A 21,628-nucleotide genomic window follows, 5' to 3' on the forward strand; every position below is an offset into this window, starting at 1 on the left:
GGTAGTTGTTCCAGTCTTTAACTTCGGTTTAAATTGCATTTTTTCCTACGTTCGATTTCATTTGGGCCTTCTCAAGCACACTCTGGATCCATATATGGATATTTAAAATCGCCATTCTATTGAGGCAGAAATCGAGGCTCAGAGACCGAGCACTTGGGTTCGAGGTGGCCGCCAACTGGGGCTCTCCTGGAGCGCTCGGCTGCTCCGCCAGCTCGGAACTCCCATGCCCCATAACTCTAAAGCCCGCTGCGGCCGCTGGCTCCCGCCCTCTCTTTTGCGCCGGGCCGCTCGGCGCCATCTTTGAACTTGGCACGGGTGCCTGGCTTCCGTACTTCCCTCCCCACCCAGAGTTGCCGCGAAAGCCCCAGGCGTGCTCCCTCTGCGGCTGGAGAATCCTAAAACTGGCAGTGATTGTCGCATCAAGGGAAAAGAATAATTTATCTCTTCTTCTCGGGTGTTGGAGCGTGCGCTCTGACAAACTGAAAAATGGCGCCGATAGCCTCACTGCCCCAGCCTTCCACTCTGGAGGCGCGGGGGCGAAGGTCGCGGCGGACTGCGTCTGCGCGAGGTGGGGAGGTTGGGGGTGGGGTGGCGCCGGCGGAGCCGTCTCCATGGCAACCAGCGCGCAACCTGGGCAGCTCGGCCTGGCGGGAAGCGCGGGAGCTGAGGCGCTGGCGACAAGCGGGACTGCGAGTACCGAGGGCCCCGAGCGGCCCGGGCCGCTTCAGGACGAGACCCTGGGCGTGGCGTCCGTGCCCTCGCAGTGGAGGGGCGTCCAGGGCATCCGCGGGGAGACGGTGAGGGCGCGGGTGTGCCTCTGGGTGACGCGGGCAGGAGGGCGAGGGACGTCGCGGCAGCTGGGCCAGGTTATTTTTATATTTTAACCCACAGAAACGAATCCTTGGGGGTACTCACGTCTCAGTTTCCCTGGTCTTTGAGTAGCAACCAGAAGAGGTTTTAAAGACTCCAGGTTTTGGAGGATTTCGTGTGAACTGCAGTTTCTAGGCATTTCAAACCGAACTTTTACTAAAAAAAAAAAGACCAAACTGCATCTTAAGGTCGAGATACACACGTTTTCTAGTACGTCGTTTAATCCAAAGCACACAAACCAGGTTGTCTGAAACGAGGGCGGGGCTTCTGAGGGGCCCCAGGGCCCCTGAGGGGTCTGTGTGTATGGACTTTGAGCACTGCTGTGCCCCTGGCGACTCCTCAGTCATCAGTGGGTGAGCTCCCTCCTGGAGCTTATACGGGGCGCTTGTCTGCAGGGGACAGAAAGTAAAACAGTGCAGGTAAGAAGTAAATATACAGTGTGTTTGAGGTGAATAGTGCCATGGCTGAAAGAAAAAGGGTGAGGGATTAGAAAGATTGGGTTGCGGAGTGAAAGGGTTGTTTGCAGGGTGGTGGCACCCTCATTGAGAGGGTGATGTTCCAGCAGATTTGGAGCAGTGAGAGTTAGTCAAGGTTATTTGAGGTGGAACGGCCAGGGGAGCGCACAGGTCCTGCGGTCCAAGCAAAGCTGGTGTGTGTGAGGAGGCAGGTGGGGCTGGAAAGGAATGAGAAGGCACGGATGGTCACAGGTGAGGCCTGAGAGGGTAAGGAGAGGCAGATCAAGTTTAGGGCTTGCAGATCATTTTAAGGATGTTAGTTTTCCCTCAGTGAAAATGAGCATTGGAAGGGGGCTGCATTTTTCCCACAGAGGAAACAGGCTTTTGCTTTCCACACAGATGAGAGGTCCTGCAGAAGACGATTTCCTCACCAACACCAGTACCGGTGAGATTTCCATGAAGTCTTACCCTCTCTCCTTTTTTAAAATTTTATGTTTGGCTGTACCACACAGCATGTGGGATCACAACCTGAGCCCCCTACAGTAGAAGCTCAGAGTCTTAAAAACACGGGAACACTAGGGAATCCTCAAAGTCCTAACTCTTGATTAACTCTTGAGGGTGAAATGGTTGGATGGCATCACTGACTCGACGGACATGAGTTTGAGCAAGCTCAGGGAGTTGGTGATGGGACAGGGAAGCCTGGCATGCTGCAGTCCATGGGGTCGTGAAGAGTTGGACCCGACTGAGCGACTGAGCTGAACTTGAGGACAAGTTTCTTGCCTCAGGCCAGCAGTCTGCAGGTCTCAAGCCAAATTTGATCTGGCTTCAGAGCACTTCCCACTTCACCATACTGGATAGAAAAGATTCTATTTAAAAAGCAAAGGCAGGACTTCCCTAGTGCCGCAGTGGTTAAGACTCCTTGCTTCCAATGCAGGGGGCACAGTTTGATCCCTGGTCAGGGAAGTTCCACATGCTGTGTGGTATGGCAAAAAAAAAAAAAAAAAAAAAGCAAAGGCAGGGGATATTTTAGTTATTTCTGTTCATCTTTATTGAAGGTTAATGTGTAATTCACATTCACTGGCTTTTAAAAATACTTGAAATAGCTCTTACTTGCTGAAGATTCAGATTTTGAAAGAGTTCAGATTGGGAATCACTGACTCAGTCAAACTTTTTACTTTTTTTTAAAATTAAAACAAAGAATGAGATTGAGGCATATTTTCTTGTACCTATAATTTGAACCAATAGGGCTCCAAGAACTGATTCTAATACTTGAGGTATAAAAGCTTTCATCTTAGGGGGTTCATTTGAATCAGTCTCTGCTGTTTTATTGAAGTGTGTGTGTGAAAGTCACTTAGTTGTGTCTGACTCTTTGTGACCCCATGGACTATACAGTCCATGGAATTCCCCAGGCCAGAATACTGGAGTGGCTAGCCTTTCCCTTCTCCAGGGGATCTTCCCAACCCAGGGGTTGAACCCAGGTCTACCACACTGCGGGCGGATTCTTTACCGGCTGAGCCACAAGGGAAGCCCAAGAATACTGGAGTGGGTAGCCTATCCCTTCTCCAGAGGATCTTCCTGACCCAGGGATTGAACCGGGGTCTCCTGCATTGCTATCGGATTCTTTACCAACTGAGCTATCAGGGAAGTTTTATTGAAGGGGATTCTTAATTAATTTAAGTCCTAAGAGTATTGGGAGTTCCCTGGTGGTCCAGTGGTTAAGACTCTGCCTTTCCACTGCAGAGGATGCAGACTTGATCCCTGGTCAGGGAACTAAGATTCTGCAACCTGCCTGGCGTGGCCAAAATAAAGATTCTAAGACTGTTGAAGGGGTCCAAAGAAAGAGTTAATTTTCCAGATTAACTTGTTTCTCTTTATAAAAGTTTCTGTGTCCAAAATTTATTTGATTAATTATTTATTTTAAATACTTATTAGTTTGGATGTGCCGGGTCTTAGTTGTGGCACGCCAGATGTTGTTCAGTCGCGACATGCGAACTCTAGCTGTGGCATGTGGAATCTAGTTCCCCCGACCAGGGACTGAACCTGAGCACCCTGCACTGGGAGCTCAGAGGGGAGGACCACCAGGGAAGTCCTGGTATCCAAAATTTAGGAAAACATCTGGGTAAGGAAAAACTGGAAATAAAAACCACCCCATAGTCTCATTTTCCGGCAGTTTGGTTTATACCTGCTCCCTCTCTGTTTTGTCTGTGTTCCTCCATTTTTTTTTTTTTTTTACAAAAATGAAATCACGTTGCAGAATATTTTGTAGACCCACTTTTTCACTCACTACTGTAAGTTCATTTTATTTTAACTGGTCCCTTTTGATGGACTGTTTCCAATTTTTCTCTTATCAGAACCCTGTGATGAGTGTTTTAGCTAAATTAAATAAAAAATTTATATCTGTTTTAATTTAAGGTTAATTGCTTTACAGAATTTTGTTGTTTCCTGTCAGATATCTTTAAGAATCAGCCATAGGTACATCCATGTCCCCTCCCTCCTGAACCTCCCTCCCCATCCTACCCTTCTAGATTGTTACAGAGGCCCTTAGCTAAATTTTTATATGCAGCTTCTTAATTTTTTTTTTTGCAAGTTCTATTGGAAAAGCCAAACGTTGTTCTTTGCTTGGCTCATGTAGTGATGCAGTATTGGAGTGCAGTTTTATGTTCCAGTGATGGATTTTTGGTTGTCGTTGTTGAAGTAGTAGTGATCTTTGGCTTGATCTAACTCTTCTTGCTTTATCTCGATTTATTCACAGAGGGACAGGGTCCTTGACTTTGGGTTCAGACCTGGCTTTGAGTGCATGGGGACTCTTTGGGGTCTTGGCCTTGGGCCAGTCAAGTGATCTGCAAAGTGGGTCTTGTTAGAATACTTAATGTGGGATTAAATGAGACTGCTAATAAGAAAACAGTTTGAGACTGACCCCCAGTACTGTTCACGTATGGGGGGGCTCACGTCTAAGTGTTTGAGATGAAGGGCTCCTAATCGCTTTAATCCTGGTCTCTGCTTTTTCAAACGTGGCTGACACTGAAATGCCCTGGAGAGTCTTGAAAAATATGAATATCTGGTCCCTACTTCCAGGGATTCTGGTTTAATTGGTATGTGGTGTGACCTGGGAATCTGGTTTTATAAAAGCTCCTCAGGTTATTGTCATATGTGGCAAAACTTGAGAACCATTAATATAATCCACCCTCCTTTCCAACAGTGTTACCCTTCTGAAGCCTATTTGAGTCCTCAGAATGTAGAGTGGGGGACTTCCCTGGTGGTCCAGTGATTAAGACTCTGTTCTTCCAATGCAGGGAGCACAGGTTCAATCTGTGGTCAGGGAGCTAAGGTCCCAGATGCCACAGGGTGACAAAAAAAAGGATATAGGGTGCATTCTTTTCTTGTGGTAAGATACATACACATTTTACCATATTACAGTGTACAGTTCGGTGATGTTAAATACCTTCACGACGTGCAGCCATCACTACCGTTTAGTTCTAAAGCTTTTTATCAGCAGATGCATTCATTTTGGGCATTCAGGTCTGTCCCTGGACTGTGAGCTCCCAGAGGGCAGGGAGTGGGTCTTGTGTACTTTTGCATCTCCCAGAGGCCTCCGGGAAATACTGGATGGAACCCTTTTCTGGTGGCCTGTCCTCCACAGCCTGATTCTGCCGAATTTCTCCCCTCCTGCTTTGAGTTAACCTTGCCTACCTGTCCGCTCCTCCCTCTCCCTGTACCCGGGGCTGCTTTCTCGCCTTCGTGGGTTCTGTAGCAGATGACACCCCCTGCTGGAGGTGTTTGTTTTTAACCTGAGGTTTGGCCTCTCACAGGTTTTCAGGAATTGGATTTGTGGTTCTCAACCATTTGGAGTTTGCTAATAGTTTTGATACTAAACATTTTTTTTTTTTTTCAAGACACACGTGAAGACACCACCAGAGTAGCTGGCAATAATTAGAAGTCAAAGGTGTTGCGGCATAACAGGGCCTCCCAGCTTCGGTGAAAATGTTGATCATTGCTGTCTTTGTTGGTTGACTCTCCGCTCCAGGTCATCCTTTGAGTAACTGTTTGCTACCCTGCTATACGGCCTTCCCTCATAGCTCAATTGGTAAAGAATCTGCCTGCAGTGCAGGAGACCTGGGTTCAATTCCTGGGTTGGGAAGATTCCTTGGAGACGGAAGTGGCAACCCACTCCAGTATTCTGGCTTGGCGAATCCCATGGACAGAGGAGCCTGGCATGGGGTCGCAAGAATTGGACACGACTTAGCAACTAAACCACCACCACCCTGATATACTTGAGGCAAGGCCAAGTAAAAGGAGGTCATAGCCTGAAGTACTTTGATACTGGTTCTGGATTCAGTTGCCCCCACACTCTTGGAGGCCTCATGTGAGTGAGACACAGGAGACAACGGAATGGCCATGTTGCATCATAAAACCCACTCAACTAGTTTTTTTTTTTTTTTTGCTGTGCTGTGAGGCTTGCAGGACCTTAGTTCCCTGACCAGGAATGGAACCCGGGCCCCAGCAGTGATAGTGCCAAGTCCTAACCACCAGACCACCAGGGAATTCCTGTCAGTTTTGTTTATTTATTAAACTTTGGCTGTGCTGGGTCTTGGCTGCTGCTCGCGGGCTACTCGAGTTGAGGTGAACAGGGGCCACTCTCTCGCTGTGGAGCACAGCCTTCTCGTGGTGGCTTCTGTGGAGCGTGGGTTCTAGGCTCGCGGGCTTCAGTCGTTGCGCGGCATGCGTTCAGTTGTTGTGGTGGCTTAATTGCCTGAGGCAGGTGAAATCTTCCCGGGCAGGGACCAAAGCGGTATTCCCTGCATGGTGGATTCTTAACCACTAGATCACCAGGGAATTCCCAGCAACATTGTATCCAAGATGTTCCCATGGTACAGTCTCTGCTAGTTAACATCAGAATGTCTCAAAGGCGTCACATTTTGTTGGTGTGCTGATAAAGAGGTGCTTAGTTAGGTCAGGAACCGTCTCAGCTCCCATCACGCCCGAGTATCATCAGGTGTGTGTACAGGACTCAGGGAAGGACGTGGAAGGGCTGGGAAGGGGGACTTTGGGAAGCCGTGCTCACACTGGCAGCATTTCTCAGCCCCTGGCGAGGAGCCCTGTCTCACCCTGTCCTCCCCAGCTGCCCTCCTGTGGGCCAGCTCCTTTCCTTTGGGGTCTCTTAACACTTGCCTGGTGCTCGAGCCCAAACGGGAGAATGGGGGTCCGGGCTCTGTCGCTGTGCTGTAGGTGCAGGTGCCTGGCAAGCGGCCACGTGAGGAGAGCCTCTCGTGGGTGACAGGAATCTCAGTTGTATAGGAGCCCTCATTTGGTAAACGTCAGCCGTGTCCTCCAGAAAAGGAGGAGGCTGCGTCCCCTTCCCTGATGTGATGTCTGTCCCTCTGCCCAGCTAAACGGGGGCCAAGGAACTGGAGACGGGTGGCAGGGTGGAGAGAAATGGCAGCTGGGGAGCAGGCTGCCTCCCAAGCAGCTCCCCACAGACATGCATGCGTCCTTTGATCACAGGACACCTTGGAAGGTGCCCCGGTGGAGAGGGCTGTGGCCAAGGGAGGGAGAGAGGGGTGTCCTGCTGCCCTAGGTGAGACCCGGTCCTCAGATCAAGGCGGGGGTGGAGGGGGCTACGTGAGTGCTGTCTGCACCTTGAGGGCAGAGGTGATGGACTCTGGGCCCTGGGGTGTGGCTGCAGGAAGCATATAGATGGGATCTGAGTACCCGCCCTGTGGCATCACCTGGGGGCTTTTTTAGCAAAGACCCCATCCTAGACCAGTGAACCAGAAGCTCTGTTGATGGGGAGGGGGCAGCAGGTTGTCCCTTACCCAGCCTCCTGGTGGTTCTACGACCTTGTTCAGGGAGACCACCCGTCTAGCGTGGTCGCTGAGGTCCTTTTCCACTCTGGAGTCAGGTGTGCAGCTCAGGTGTGTTGGGAGGGTGAAATGAGGGGCTGTGTGCTCCATATTAGCTGGTGGTGGTCACTGCCCAGGGGAGTGAGGGGGCTCAGCCTTCAGCCACACAGTGTCTCTATCTGTTCTCTGTGTGCCTCTGTATGTCCTCAATTTAGAACACGTCTCTTCAACCTCTATTTTAACAGGTATTAAAAGGGGTGTGTCTCACAACTGATGTGTACACTTAATACAGTTTCCTCCTAAAAAGCTATTACTAAATAATTGGTATGTTTTATAATCGATAGTCAAGGAGATCTGTTAACAGAAGGTGTATATATATATTTAATTTCTTTTTATCTGGCTGTGCTGGGTCTTTGTGGCATGTGAACTCTTCACTGAGGCATGTGGGACCTAGTTCCCTGACCAGGGATTGAACCCGGGGCCGCCTGCCTTGGAAGTGCGGAGTCTTAGCCACTGGATCACCAGGAAGTCCCTAGGAGGTATATTTTTAATAAGAAAGTGACTGTCTTCTACTCATGACCTTGAAGTTTTCCCACTGCCTGTTGACACCACGTGAGTGGGTTTCTCTGGCTGGAAAGGGTTACTCCCTCTGGGTCATCTCCACCCACACCACACCAACTGGGTTCCTCCCCAGGAAGATGGGCTAGTTACTAGAGGAAGGGGACGGTCGTCAGGCAGACAGAGTGAGCAGTGTTCCTTTTGCTCAAGGATAAACAGCAGCTGTGGGTGAGTGAGTGCCTGGGCAGGTGGTGCTGTGAGGAGAGCTGGCTGGTGACTGCGTTTCAATCTCCTTCTCCAGAAAAGTTGCCAGACGGCTAGCATTACCACCGCTGAAGCGTCCGTGCAGGCCCGGAAGCATGTGGATGCTGAGGTGCAGACCGAGATCCCCGAGCCGGTCAGCCTGCCGTCTGTGCCTCGGTACAACGGCCCCCGGCTTGCGGCCTTTCTCCGAAAAGTGGAGGCCATGGTTACCCGAGAGCTGAACAAGAATTGGCAGAGCCATGCGTTTGACGGCTTCGAGGTGAACTGGGCCGAGCAGCAGCAGACGGTAGGGATGGGCTGGAACGGGCCTGGGATGCCTTGGGTTGTGGCTTTAGCTCATCTTAAGTCCTTCTTTTGTGCCACCCAATAACAGCATGCATGCCAAGTTGCTTCAGTCGTGTCTGAGTCTTTGCGAACCTGTAGATGGTCTCGCCAGGCTCCTCTGTCCATGGGATGCTCCAGGCAAGAGTACTGGAGTCGGTGGCCATGCCCTCCTCCAGGGGATCTTCCCCACCCAGGGATCGAACCCGCGTCTCCTGCACTGGCAGGCAGGTTCTTCACCAGTAATGCCACCTGGGAAGCCCTGGCCCGCCAAGTAATAGGAACACCAATAACAATCATAACAGCATTCACCAAGCTCTTACTTTTTGCCAGATATTAAGCTAAGAAGTCACTGGGCCTTCCCTGCTACCCTTGGTGGTGCCTTGTTATTTCCATTCACTGCTAGTAGGCAGTAGAGGCAGGGTTTGAGGCTGGACAGTCTGACTCTGGGTCTTATTTCCTTGATGACTCAGCTCTGTTTCCCCAGGTACACTCTGTGCCAACTCATTGATCCTTCTGGACAGCTAGTTCTTTACTGATCTCCATCTTATATTTATTTTTTGTCCACGCTGAACAACCTGTAGAATCTTAGTTCCCTGACCAAGAGTCTAACTCGGGGCCCTTGGCAGCAAAAGCGCAGGACTGCCACGGAGTTCGTTTGATCGCCATTTTATAGATGAGATTCAGAGAGGCTAAGGGACTTGTCTGCAGTCCCACAGCTGTAACTGGCTGAGCTGGAGTTTGAGTCCCAGTCTCCCTGGTTTTACTTTGGCGCTCTAGTGACTTCTGCATTGCCAAGCCTTTTCTGGTCTCGAGGCAGAGCTCAGAGCAGTCACCCTGTAATGTCCAGTTGGAGCCATCACTTGAGATCAGGAAACCTCTGAACGAAGGCGGGCCCTTGACCTCTGCTCCACCCTGCTGGTGCCTGGGGACAGGCTGCTGACTAGGCAGTGAAGGCTTTTCTTATGCATTGTTTTCTTCCTCGAGAAATGGAGATGAGTAGTTCTGTATTCAGAGGTCATAGCCCTTCTCTCCCGCCCTTCCTCTTCCGTCTGTTTTTGGATATACAGCTGTCCTGTTCCCACCAAATCATTGATAGGTTTGGGAGAGTGTATTTGTTTGAGAGAAATCCTCAAAAGCCCTCTGAAAAACATTTGCCAAGGCCACAAGTAAGTGTGGACTTGTTGTTATTTTTAAGTGGAGTGCAAGAAGAAGGTCATGAACGTTAAAATCTGGGCTCAGCTGCCCCTTTTTACAGTTGCATTCAAAGAGGGTGAGCTGTTGGTTTTTTGTTTGTTTGGGTTTTTTTTTGCTGTGTGTCTGAGTCTTAGTCGCAGCATGTGGGATCTAGTTCCCTGACCAGGGATCAAACCCAGACCCCCTGCGTTGGGAGCGCGGAGGCTTAGCCCCTGGACCACCAGGGAAGTCCCAAGCGCTTGTTCTTCATTGTTAAGGCTTTTCCACCTTTCTGTGCGTTTGGTCCACCTGTATATTACTTTCTCCCCCTTTAGAAAATACATACGGTGCGATGATCCTCTTCGCAGGGCAGCAAAGGAGACGCAGACATAAAGGACAGACTTTTGGACACGGCGGGGGGGTGGGGTGGGGGAGTCGGGGGGGGGATGATTTGAGAAAGTAACATTGAAACGTTCACGTTACCATATGTAAAATAGACAGCCAGTGGGAACCCAGAGGTGCTCTGTGGCAACCTAGAGGGGTGAGATGGGGAGGGAGGTTCAAGAGGGAGAGGACAGGGACTTCCCCGGTGGTCCAGTGGCTAAGACTCCGTGCTCCCAACGCAGGGGGCCAGGTTCTATCCCTGATCAGGGAACTAGATCCCACATACCACAGCTAAGATCTGGTGCAGCTAAATAAATAAAAATGAATGAAAAATAAAAGAGAAGGGATGTATATATGCCTATGCCTGATTCATATTGATACATGGCAGAAACCGTCACAATTTTGTAGTTACTCTCCGATTGAATCTGCAAAGCAGGAAAAATAAATAAATACTCTGATTACAAAGCACTACATGTTCATTTTAACAAACAGTCGCTGCAAAAATACGGAACATGTACTGCGAGTGGGAGCAGTGGTTCGCAGGCCTTTCCCATTCCACCCTGACACACAGCGCGCTGCTGCTACTGTTGCCATCAAGAGCATCTTAGACGCAGGTGGAGAACGCTGTCCAGGCTGTTTGCGACCTTTCGCGCTCAGCAGAGCTTTCCCTGCCAGTTCCTGTAGAGGAGGGGCCCCAGACACCCCAGAACCTGCGTTGACGTGCCACTGAGCGGACAGGCAGCCTTCTTGGGGTCCCCGTTGGTGGACATCTCAGCACAGCATCGCTTCTAGAAGCATGTCTTCCGGAAGCAGTGAGCAGGTGGGGGGTTAGGCAGCACCCCTGGGTGGCCGTGGGGCATATGGGCCTCTCGCGGCCCTGAAGTTGCTTTCCTTTTTGAGTGTGGGGCAGAGTAGTCTTTGCCGGTTTGCTGCTGTGTGGCAGAGCTAAAGCGAGGCTGTCTCTCCCACTTTGGTTTTCCTTTGCATGAATTTCTTGATTATTTCCCCAGTGGAGTCACTGCATTGGCTGAGGCATCAGGCTGCTCTGTCTCTGCTCCAGCTGTCAGGGAGTTGGCCTTGACATTTCCCTGCTGTCCATGGCTGTCGTAGCCCCAGAAAGGCTGAGCCGCTGCTCTCAGTCAAGCACTGCGCCTTCACAATCGGAAAATCAGTGACGACTTGGCCGAACACTTCGGAGTTAGAGATGGGGAGGAGGCCACCTAGGGGAGTGCACCCAGGAGGGCACCCCCGGAACCTTTGGCCTCTTTGCCTTGTCCTGCCCTGGCCTTGTTTGCACGTGTGGCTGACAGCGGGGAGGCACTGTGACGAGTCTGGGGTCTTTTATCTTCAGAAGCAAAGCCTGTTCTGTGTTGTCAGGTTGCTACGTAGACTTCACCTGTGTCCTTTTAATTTATTTATTACCATTTTTATTTTATTCATTTATTTGGCCGTGTGGTATAGCTTGTGGGCTCTCAGTTCCCCACCCAGGAATTGAACCTGGGCCCCTAGCAGTGGAAGCATGGGGTCCTAAACACTGGAGCACCAAGGAATTCCCTATTATAATTTTTTTTAAGTGAAGTATACAGTTAGGTATTTCCATGGTGGTCCACTGGTTAAGACTCTGTGTTTCCACTGCAGGGGATGTGGGTTGGATTCCAGGTAGGGGAACTAAGATCCCATATGCCATTTGGTGTGGCCAAAAAAAAAAAATTGAAGTATAGTTAATATTATATAGCCTCAGATGTACAGCGAAGTGATTCAGGGGTGGGTGGGTGTGTGGGTGTGTGTGTGTGTAGTGAAAGTGTTAGTTGCTTAGTCATATCCGACTCTTTGTGACCCCATGGAGTGTAGCCTGCCAGGCTCCTCTGTCCATGGAATTCTCCAGGCAAGAATATTGGATGGGTAGCCATTCCCTTTAAAAATTAAAAGGGATCAAACCGGGGTCTCCTGATTCTTTACCATATGAGACAACAGGGAAGCCCGTGTACATATATATGGTCAGTTTTATACATATATCCAGTTATCTATATATGTATAATATGTGTATAAATATACATTTTTCCTGTTTTGAGATCCCTTTCCGTTATAGACTCTTGTCCTTTTTAAACTGCTGCGCGATGCTTCACCATAGACTTTCATGGAGTCAGGTTTGCTGAGGTAGGTTTTCCACACAGGTAAATTCACGGTGTGCTGTGTTGGGTCTTGGCAGACACCCACCAATGAAGGTACGGAGCAGCCCATCTTTCTGTCCCTCTGCCTTCTCATCTTTAGATTTTAAAGTGTACTAATCGTTGCAGTTACAAATGCTGTTTTGATACATAATGCTTATAGTTTGTTTTTTAGTACAAACTTTTATTGAATTCATAAAATGTGCATAAACACAGGCACAGATCACAAGTGTTCGGGCCCATAATTTTCACACAGTGCAAACATTCATGGAACCAGAACCCCGAGAGTTTTTCTCATGCCCCCTCTGCCTCCTGGCCCCACTGCATGGCTTTGTTTTAGAATGACAGATTTGCCGAGGACTCTGCTGGTGGTGCAGGGGTGAAGATACCATGCTTCCACTGCAGGGGGCACAGGTTCAACCCCCAGCTGGGAAACTAAGATCCGAGGGGCACAACTGAAAAAAGGAAAAAAACCCAACAAATTTACTGAGATATGGTTTACAACCCATATAATTCACCCATATAAATCATTTAAAGTGTGAAGTGGGTTTTAATATATTTCCAGTAGGGGCTTCCCTGGTGGCTCAGACGGTAGAGTTCGCCTGCAGTGTGGGAGGCCTGGGCTCCATCCCTGGGGTGGGAGTATCTCCTGGAGGAGGGCATGGCAACCCACTCCAGTATGCTTGCCTGGAGATCCCCTGTGGACAGAGGAGCCTGGAGGGCTACCACCCATGGGGCCACAAAGAGTCGGACACAACTGAGCGACAGAGCGCACGGCACAGAGGTATGTAAGCTTTGCCACAATCCATTTTAGAATATTTTCATCACTTCCCCCCCAAAAATTCACATCCACTAGCAGCCACTCCCCATTTCCCCCACAGCTCCTGGCAGCTGCTCACCCCCTTTCTGTCTTCAGATTTGTCTTTCTGGACATCTCACGTAATGGGCTCATAACAGCTGAGTATGTAACTGTGTCCGCCTAGCAGAGTGTTGTCAGGGGTCCTTGTGTTGCAGCGTCTTTCGGGACGTCATTCCTTTCTGCGGCTGAACCGTTCGCCGTGGTAGGGCTATACCGCGCTGGTCCGTCAGTCGCTGGACGTTCTGGCTGTCGTGAGCGCTGCTGTGGCCGCTTGTGTTCAAGTGCGCGTGTTGGCGTGTTCGTTTCCAGTCCTCTTGGGCATGTCCCTCGGAGTGGCATTGCTGGTAACAACATTTTGCAGAATCGCTGGGCTGTTTTCCACGGTGTCTGGACATTCTGCATTCTCACCAGAGGCCCACAGTGCAGCTTCTGACAGAGTTCGGACTTTTTTTTGCCATTGGATGGTTTCTCTGTTTGGGGTTATGAGGTCAAGACAGGTGAGACTTTTCGCAGGAGTTTCGGCCTGTGGTGCAGATTAGCCCCTGGAAAGTGTACCAGACCCTCACCGTGGCCAGCACTGCTGGCCTTCTCGTTAGCTGCTGCTGGCAGCTGTGGGCTGAGCCACAGGGCGCCCAAGCTTTTAAAAAAGTGTGTGTTGAGATACACCTAACATGAAACGTGCTCCTGTGACCGTTTTTCACCTGTGTAGTCATGTGGCATCCAGGATACTCTCACTGTCGGGCAGCCATCACCCCTGTGCCACTCCAGAAGCCAAGGCTTTGGAGATTTTGTGTGGAATAGATGTGAGTACAGGGTCCATCACCCCTGTGCCACTCCAGAAGCCAAGGCTTTGGAGATTTTGTGTGGAATAGATGGGAGTACAGGGTCCAGCTCTGACCTGGAGCCTGGTGTCCATCTCAATTCCCAAGGCTCTTCCTTCTGGAAGCACCCTGTTGAGGGGAGTGATGGGGTGAAGGCTCCGCACTGTCCCCGGGCTGGGCAGTGGCCTGGAATCCTGACTGGAATCGGGAGCCCCACACCTGTGTCTGCCTTTCACTCCCCTGCTGGGTGGCTTTGGGATTCGGAGTTGGGGATGGCCTGTCTCTTGCAGGTGACCTGCCTACATACCCTGAGCTACCCCCCAGCCCAAGGACAGGGTCTCCACGTGACTGGTGTCTCCTGGAACTCCACTGGCTCTGTGGTGGCCTGTTCCTATGGCCGGTGAGTAGCAACAGGGGTGTGTGGGAGCGATAGGACGCCCTGAGACCCTCGTCTGAATCCGTCTCCTCGTCTGCGCAGAAAGGGGTGGGCCCAGAGCTGGCCTTTGTGGGAATCTTCCTTCTCAAGGCTGCCCGAGCCTTGGGTTCGCAGGAAAAGAAAGGGAAGGTTCTCCCAGTGCCCAGCTATCAGCAGTGGGCTGTGAGCCCTGGGCCTGCCTCGTCTCTCCCAGGCTGTGTCAGACATGCGCAGCTTCCTCCCCCGCCACGTATGGCCCTGTCCCTGGTTCCTGGAGACCCTTCTCCGGGGAGAGCCATGACCTTGGGGTGCCATATAGGCGCCTCTGCCACTTGGGTGCCCAACACAGTGTCTGTGTGTGATGGGGACAGAGACTCGTGTGTCGGGGTGAGGTGGGTCGGGCAGTAGGAGCAAGGTGGGCTGGGGTGGCGCAGGTTGGGATGGAGTCCAGGCCTCGGGCTGAGCTCGTGCGGGTGTGTCTCTGCAGGCTGGATGACGGGGACTGGAGCACGCTGAGGTCCTTCGTGTGCGCCTGGAACTTGGACCGGCGAGGCCTGAGCCCCCAGCAGCCGTCGGCGGTGGTGGAGGTGCCCAGCGCCGCCATGTGCCTGGCCTTCCACCCCACGCGGCCGTCCCACGTGGCAGGTGAGCCCCCCAGCCTGTGTCTCTGCTCCGCATCCTGTAGCGGGTGGCCGAGGCCCTGCATTTGGCCCTCAGCCCCTGGTCACAGCCAGAAGCAGGGACCACAGGGGGTCCTGAGCCCTGGGCTTGGGTGGGGTAACTGGGTGTGGAGGAGGAGGAGGAGGCAGGTCCTTAGCTGAGTCTTGGGTGGTGCAGGCCACGTGGAGGTACAGCCTGGTCAGGATGTGAGGCTGGGCGAAGCAGGCAGTCTCAGGGCGCTGACCACAGTGATGTGCGCGCTGGGAAAGGGGGCAGGTGAAGCTGGAGGAACGGCGGGTGCGGGCAGGGGAGAGCAGCCTGGTGGTGGGGGAGCTTCCCGGGGTGGGCACCGCTGGATAGAGCAGGCGGCCTGGGGACCAGGACTGTTTTTGAGGAAGCAGCCCCACGTCCTAGCGCAGTGGACGAGAGGGGGCGGGTGCCCGTCCCCAAAGCGAGGCTGTTGGCTATGGGCGGCTCCCCATGCCCACTTGGCCTCTAGGTGGACTGTACAGTGGCGAGGTGCTGGTGTGGGACATAAGCCGCCCCGAGGACCCACTGCTCTGGCGCACGGGCCTGACGGACGACACGCACACGGACCCCGTGTACCAGGTCAGGGCAGCGGCCCGCCGGGCGGGGTGGGAGGTAACCTCCTCCAGAGCCAGGCCTTGCCGTCCGGGCGTCTGCTCCGCAGCATGGAGCAGGGGAAGGGGTGCCCACTGGCCACCACCCAGGAGGAAGGTCACCAGGGAGTCAGCGCTTGGCCAGCTGCCTCTGGCATTCTCGGAGTATCTGGGTCCAGAGTCATACTTGCCCTCAGAGGGAGCCCCCTGGGCCTGGCCTTGCTGGCCGCCTCCATGGAGCCTCTGCCGTCCTGGTTTTCTGCTGGGACTTGGGGGTACCTGGGAACCCTCTGGGTCTACCCCCTGATGGGTCAGGTGGCTCCCAAGCCTCTGCAAGAAGTCTCCCTTTTTCTTTCCCTCCTGGAAGAGAAGGGGAAGGTCGTGTGGAGGCTGACAGCTGGCCTTGCCGGGAGGTGGGGCAGGTGTCCTTTTGTGACCTGGCTCCTCTCCCGGTTGCCCAGGTGGTCTGGCTCCCGGAGCCCCGGCACAGCCACCGCTTCCAGGTGCTAAGTGTGGCCGCTGACGGGAAGGTGCTGCTCTGGCAGGGGGTTGGGGCTGGCCGGCTGCAGCTGAGCACGGGCTTCGCCCTGGCCGTACAGCAGCTCCCCAGGAACACGAAGCTGAAGAAGGTATAAGGGGTGAGGCTGCCACCCTGGACATAGGCCCACAAGGCAGCGCTGGGCCTTGGGACCCCCTGAGCCAGTGCGCCTTGGGGGCGGGTGGGCAGGTGGGAGTCCCCGAGGGCTACAGCAGTCACGCACGTGCCCCAGGCTCCTTGGGGCCACCGAGCAGACTCCCCCCCGGCTCTGCCCTGCTGCTGTTTTCCTCCGCAGCCTTCCCGTGGGGAGACTGAGGTGGGCGCCACGGCGGTGGCTTTCTCTAACTTCGACCCCAGCCTTTTCGTGCTGGGCACAGAAGGCGGCTTCCCGCTCAAGTGCTCCCTGACGGCAGAGGACGCTGCTGTCACACGGATGCCCAGCTCTGTGCCCCTGCGGGCCCCGGCGCAGTTCACCTTCGCCCCCCACGGTGGCCCCGTCTACTCTGTGAGCTGCTCCCCCTTCCACAGGTAGGGAGGGCCCACAGGGCCTCTGGCACAGGGAGGTCGGGGGAGTCCCACCAGGACCCACACAGAACTGCCTAGGAGCCTGCAGTCTGCCCTGGGCCCGGGTCTTCCCCACTGAGCTCCAGTACCCAGAGCTCCTGTGGTTAGCTCCAGGGAATCGGCTCCTTACTTTCCGGAGCCCAGTAGCCCATGAGGAGTCCGACAGAAAGGCCCCAGCCACACCTGGACCCCAGTGCTCACCCGCCGCCTGCCCTGTGTCCCATCTAGGAATCTCTTCCTGAGCGCAGGGACGGATGGCCACGTCCACCTGTACTCCATGCTGCAGGCCCAGCCCCTGACCTCTTTGCAGCTCTCCCACAAGTACCTGTTTGCTGTGCGCTGGTCCCCGGTGCGCCCCCTGGTGTTTGCGGCTGCTTCTGGGGAAGGTAAGGCACGGCTCCGGGCTTCGCTCCACTGAAGGGACATGAGCCCAGCGTGTCCCTGCAACTGTCGGCTGGGGAGGCTGTGGGCAAGGTCACGTGGCACGGAGAGCTGAACTGAGTCACAGCCTTCTCATGTCTTTGGGAACCGAAGAGGCTCAGAGGCTGCGGCTCTGGGCCTATCTCACCCCACGACTCTCCCTGAAGGTGATGTGCAGCTGTTTGATCTGCAGAAAAGCTCCCAGAAGCCCGCAGTTTCAGTCAGGCAAACCGAGGATGAAAGCCCTGTCTACTGTCTTGAATTCAACTGCCAGCAGACTCAACTCCTGGCTGCTGGTGATGCCAAGGGCACGGTAAAGGTGTGGCAGCTGAGCAGTGAGTTCACTGAACAGGGAGCCCGGGAGACAGAGCACCTGGACCAGCTGGCCTCGGAGGTGGCCAGTTGAGGTCAGGGAGGCTACCTCTGGGCTGTGTGTTTATGATGGAAGCTGAATGAAGACGACATGACAAGCTTTTGGGGGAGTCAAGTCATTTATTTGTCTTTTACATGAAAACAAAATTGAAGGAGGGCGAACAAGAGGGGAACTAGCCGGCTGCTCAGATTTTGCTGTAGTCGGAATGGGGCAGCCGGCCTTGAGACAGGAATTGGGTCCCTGCAGCAACGTGGCAATGGCAACTGGACCTAAAGCCGGTTACTGAAGCACCGTTTTCTACTAAATCTTAAACCAAGCTAAGCAAGTTAAGGTTACGCTGGAAAGCAACACTGTCTGGAGTATTTTTCTTAAGAGCACAGAGAGGAGTTGACATGCAGCAAGGCAACGGTAGGGCAAGCAGCGTGGGCCAGGCTAACCTAGGAACAGAGGATCAGTTCACGAAGAGCGAGCGGGTGAACTCAACGTAGTCAAAAGCAGTGGGGAGTTCGCGGCCCTTGCCGTCCACGTAGGGCTTCATGTGGGAGACGCAGTAGTCGGCTTGTTCCCGAGTCAGGTTCTGGAGGAAAAGGTGCACGTCAACCGAGCCCTGACCAACCACGCCAACTGTGCTATGGGGTGCGGTGGGCAGTGGGCCCGACTTCAGAAACATCCGTGTCCAAGCTTCTGGATCTCTGCTGTTAACGGCCTTTGGCCTGGGCTGAGTTTCACTTGAAGACAGGATAAAAGGGTCTGCACACAGCAGCTGAGGCTCAAGACTGGGGGCTGCGACTCTAGACTCAGCTCTGCCCCCAAGCTCAGGGCCAGCCTTGCCTGGGCTTTTGCCTTTCAAAGGACACACCCACCCCCCAGCCCCAGAAGCAGAGACCCAGACCTGGTACAGCTCCTCCTTGGTCACATAAGGCTTCCCTTCGGAGCTCAGGGCCCGGAAGGCGCTCTCAATCTCCTCGCTGGACTTGACATTCTCGGTCTCACGGCTGATCATAAAGGCCATGTACTCTTGCAGGGAGACGTGGCCGTCCCTGGGGTGGGGGGCAAGGTGTAGTGAGTAGGGAGGGCACAGCAGGAGCCTCGGGCAGGGCCGCTTATGCTCCTTCCCTGATAGTCACCTGTTAGGATCCACAGTATCCAAGATGGCCTCAAACTCAGGGTCGGGCTCCCCTTCCTCCACCATGGGCAGGTCATAGCCCAGGGAGCGCAGACAGGATTTGAACTCCTGGTGATTCAGCCGGCCGGACTTGTCCTTGTCGAAGTGTCTGTGGCAGAAAGCCGATGCCTCAGCTCAGAGGCCCTGCTACTGAGCCCACCTTCCCCAGCAGGGAGGGCGCGGGGATACTCACTTGAACATCATGCTGAATTCTTTGAGGGCCTCCTCGGTCACTCCTGTCGTGTTCCTGGAAGGAGGGACAGGGTCAGGGACGGGTCCTCCGGCCCAGGCGGCTGGCGGCATGTGCCCCCGCCCCGCCCCCGCCCCGGGCACCTGGCCTGGATCTGCTGCTCCAGGTTGTGCTGCATCCGCATGCCCAGCTGGTCGAGCTGGTCCCACTGCTGGGCCAGGCCCACGGTGCTGTGCTCCGTGTACTTGTTGTCCAGGATCAGCGCTTCCTCCATGGCCGCCCCCAGGTCTTCAATCTTCTTGAGCTGACTTCTCATGGCTCGAATCTCCTGGTGTTTGCGCTGCAGGGCGAAGGGCAAAGACACGTGGGTCAGAGGTTCTTACCTCGGTCCGTGGGCTCAAACGCCTCCTTAACAGCCCTCCTCAGTCTCAGCACCCCAGCCTGAGGCCTGTAGGGCTGCCTGCAAGGGGAAAGGAGGGACTGGATGAAGCTAAAACCCTACAGCCTCAACAAAGGAAGAGGCTTCAGTGTGAGAGGCACTGATCGGCGGGTTGACCTGCCAGGGCAACAGGATATAGAAGACCCAACGAGCCTCTTCCTGTCCAAGCGGGGCTCCAGGCAGTAGCCTCTAAAGTGATGGCGGTCCTGGGCTGCTTTAAGGCAAGGGAGAAGGGGGGTGGCTTCCAAGCAGCCTACCTCGTCCCTGACCTGCAGCCAAGGAGGCCTGCTGGCAGAAGTGGGCAGAACGGGCACTTACTTTGGTAGCTTCAAGCTGCGATTCAAGGGTCCCAGATTCTTCCACCATGCAGGACCTAAACACAGACACGCAGTGAGGCAAGAGGCCTGATTGCAAGCGTGAAGTTAACTTTCCTCAGATTAAAGGACCTGCAGTCTCGAATTTCTTTTACTGAGGGAACAAGACCTATCTGCTGTTGGCTACCTTTTCTCAGCAGCCCTGGAAGCCAGGGAGGGCAGGTACCGCTACTCCAGTTTCAAGGCTCGGAGGCTGCGGCCCGAGCTGGCATTCACCCACAGGTGAGGTGGGCTGAGCCCCACCCGGCCTGCTCTCTGCTCCCTAGCCGGGACGCTTTTGCACGCGGCTGGCTCCTCAGGCCCAGCCAGGCCCTCGAAGGGCACCTGAGGAGCCAACTAAGCTCCCCCGGGACAGAGGGGGGCTGCGGCCACAGGGGAGGAGGGCACCTGCACCGCCCCACCACCTGACAGGAGGCCTGAGGGTGGAGGGGAGGCCGGTGAGCTGACAGCCACCCAGGGGTCCCCGGGGCCTCTTCAGGTCCCCAAGGAGAGCACCCACGCTCCACGGGAAGTGACAGCAACTGGGATGCAGGGATGCGGTCAGAGGGCCCCTCGACATGCAAACCGGGATGCCGAGATCATGGCCAGATTGGTTTTGAAAATTGTTCTCATTCTGCCCAAAGGAGGAGTGGCTGTGACTAAACCCCAGGTTCAGGTTCTGTCATCTAGAGAAACAACTCCAGAGGCTCCTTCCAAAGCCAAGTTTTGAAGAGCGAGGGGCCTCTGGGGAGCCTCTTCCTGACGTAACAGTCATAACAGTGTGAGGTCACAGAGGCCACCAGTGAACAGACAAACGAGGTTACGTGCAGGGACGAGTCACACTGTGCACGTGTCCTTCACGAGGTCGCACCCGGCCTCCCCTGTACCCACATTTGCCCCCACCTACCCTTTTAACACCCAGCGAGCCAGCGTTAGCTCCAGAATTGCCCCAAGTTCAAAGTGCTCTAGCAAGGCAAGGCACCAGGCTTCCTCCTACCCCATCAGGTCAGACTCCCAGGCACGCCACGTCCCCCCAGGAAAAGCAACCCCCCCTGGGACCTGGGGGCAGGAGGGTGGGCACTGGTGCAGTGGGAGGACAGACCTCTCCTGCCCACGCGGCCGCGGGCGGTGGGTTAGTCAGAAAGCAGAGCCGCCTGGGGGAGTCAAGAGTGCATTGGTAAAACCACAGTGAGGTAAGAAGAGAAATAAGAGGAGAAAAACCTTCCAGACAGATCATCCCCAACTTCATACTGATAGACACGAATGACCCGACGATACGCTATGCTATTCAAAGAAAAGAAACCAAATGAATACACCAGAGGAAGGGAGGCGAGAGCATACCGAGACAGACACACCACAAGGCCCAAGCTGGCAGTGCACAGGCAGGGCCACCTGGTGCCCCGGCAGGGACCCGAGCTGATGGTTGGCCTGGGAGGGCAGGCGGCCTTGCAGGGGGGCAGGTCATGAGGGGACCGAGCAAGATGGGACAGGGCTGGGAGGAGCCACACGGTAAGGGGAGCAGGGCACCTCGTGGACACAAAGACCAAGACCAGCAGACACAGCCACGGGCACTGGGCGGGGAGAGTGGACACCAGGGTGGCACAAGAGCTCCAGCTGAACCTGGGGTCCCTAAATCCCCCCTGCTCTGCCTTCCACTGGTGCTTATCAGGGGGCACCTTCTCCTGCTGCCTCCTCCAACACCTGATGGACCTGCCTGCTGGGCCTCTGGAACGCAAGTCTAAGCCACTGTGGTCCTGTGAGACAATGCAAATGTGCCTGATCCAGGCAGAGGCCCCGGCCTGGAGACGAGGCCCCCCCGGGACTGGGCAGGACAGCCCTACGCCTCTCAGGGCTCCTCCCAAGCCCTCACCCCCATCACTCAGAAACCCTGGGCCCTTACACTTTCTATGAAGGCGAACGACTGCCTCAGCCCCCAAGAGTCAGTGCACAGGGGACTCAGCATGCCAGCCCGAGCCCCTTCAACACTGTCGTCTTGTCTCATGTCCCTGACTTCTGCAGGACTCAATACAGTCCCATCAGACATGGTGCAAAAAGACAGAAAGTCCAGCGTAATCCTCACAGCTGAACGAGCAGGGGGACTCTCAGCTCTGGCCTAGTCTCTCTCCCTCAGGGAACCTTTGGAACCTGAACAGGAACGTGGGAGTGGTTCCCCTT

The 21,628-nt window shown here is 54.2% G+C and overlaps 2 protein-coding genes across 27 annotated transcripts in view; one reads left to right on the plus strand and one right to left on the minus strand.

Moving 5' to 3' along the window:
* Nucleotides 1-599: 599 nt before the first annotated feature.
* Nucleotides 600-17,408, plus strand: DYNC2I2 (dynein 2 intermediate chain 2). The gene is made up of 9 exons (XM_027966364.3): nt 600-797; nt 8,025-8,273; nt 14,007-14,116; nt 14,619-14,776; nt 15,291-15,400; nt 15,873-16,040; nt 16,245-16,477; nt 16,742-16,899; nt 17,101-17,408. The coding sequence occupies exons 1-9, from the start codon at nt 612-614 to the stop codon at nt 17,337-17,339; spliced, it is 1,611 nt and encodes a 536-aa protein (XP_027822165.1). The 5' UTR covers nt 600-611; the 3' UTR covers nt 17,340-17,408.
* Nucleotides 17,406-21,628, minus strand: part of SPTAN1 (spectrin alpha, non-erythrocytic 1) — a 58,145-nt gene continuing 53,922 nt past the window's right edge. For 15 of the 26 annotated variants that reach the window (XM_060411766.1, XM_060411765.1, XM_060411764.1 and 12 more), the window contains 6 exons: nt 19,419-19,473; nt 18,805-19,001; nt 18,665-18,718; nt 18,434-18,580; nt 18,199-18,346; nt 17,406-17,883 (listed from right to left, as the gene is read on the minus strand). In XM_060411766.1, coding sequence (XP_060267749.1) covers nt 17,758-17,883; nt 18,199-18,346; nt 18,434-18,580; nt 18,665-18,718; nt 18,805-19,001; nt 19,419-19,473 — 727 coding nt within the window. In that variant the 3' untranslated portion in view covers nt 17,406-17,757. Of the gene's footprint in view, nt 18,347-18,433; nt 18,581-18,664; nt 18,719-18,804; nt 19,002-19,418; nt 19,474-20,674; nt 20,738-21,628 lie in introns of all 26 variants that reach the window. The other 11 variants (XM_060411752.1, XM_060411749.1, XM_060411748.1 and 8 more) reach the window with 2 other exon arrangements.

Source organism: Ovis aries, chromosome 3 (genome assembly GCF_016772045.2).
Source record: "Ovis aries strain OAR_USU_Benz2616 breed Rambouillet chromosome 3, ARS-UI_Ramb_v3.0, whole genome shotgun sequence".
Taxonomy (NCBI): domain Eukaryota; kingdom Metazoa; phylum Chordata; class Mammalia; order Artiodactyla; family Bovidae; genus Ovis; species Ovis aries.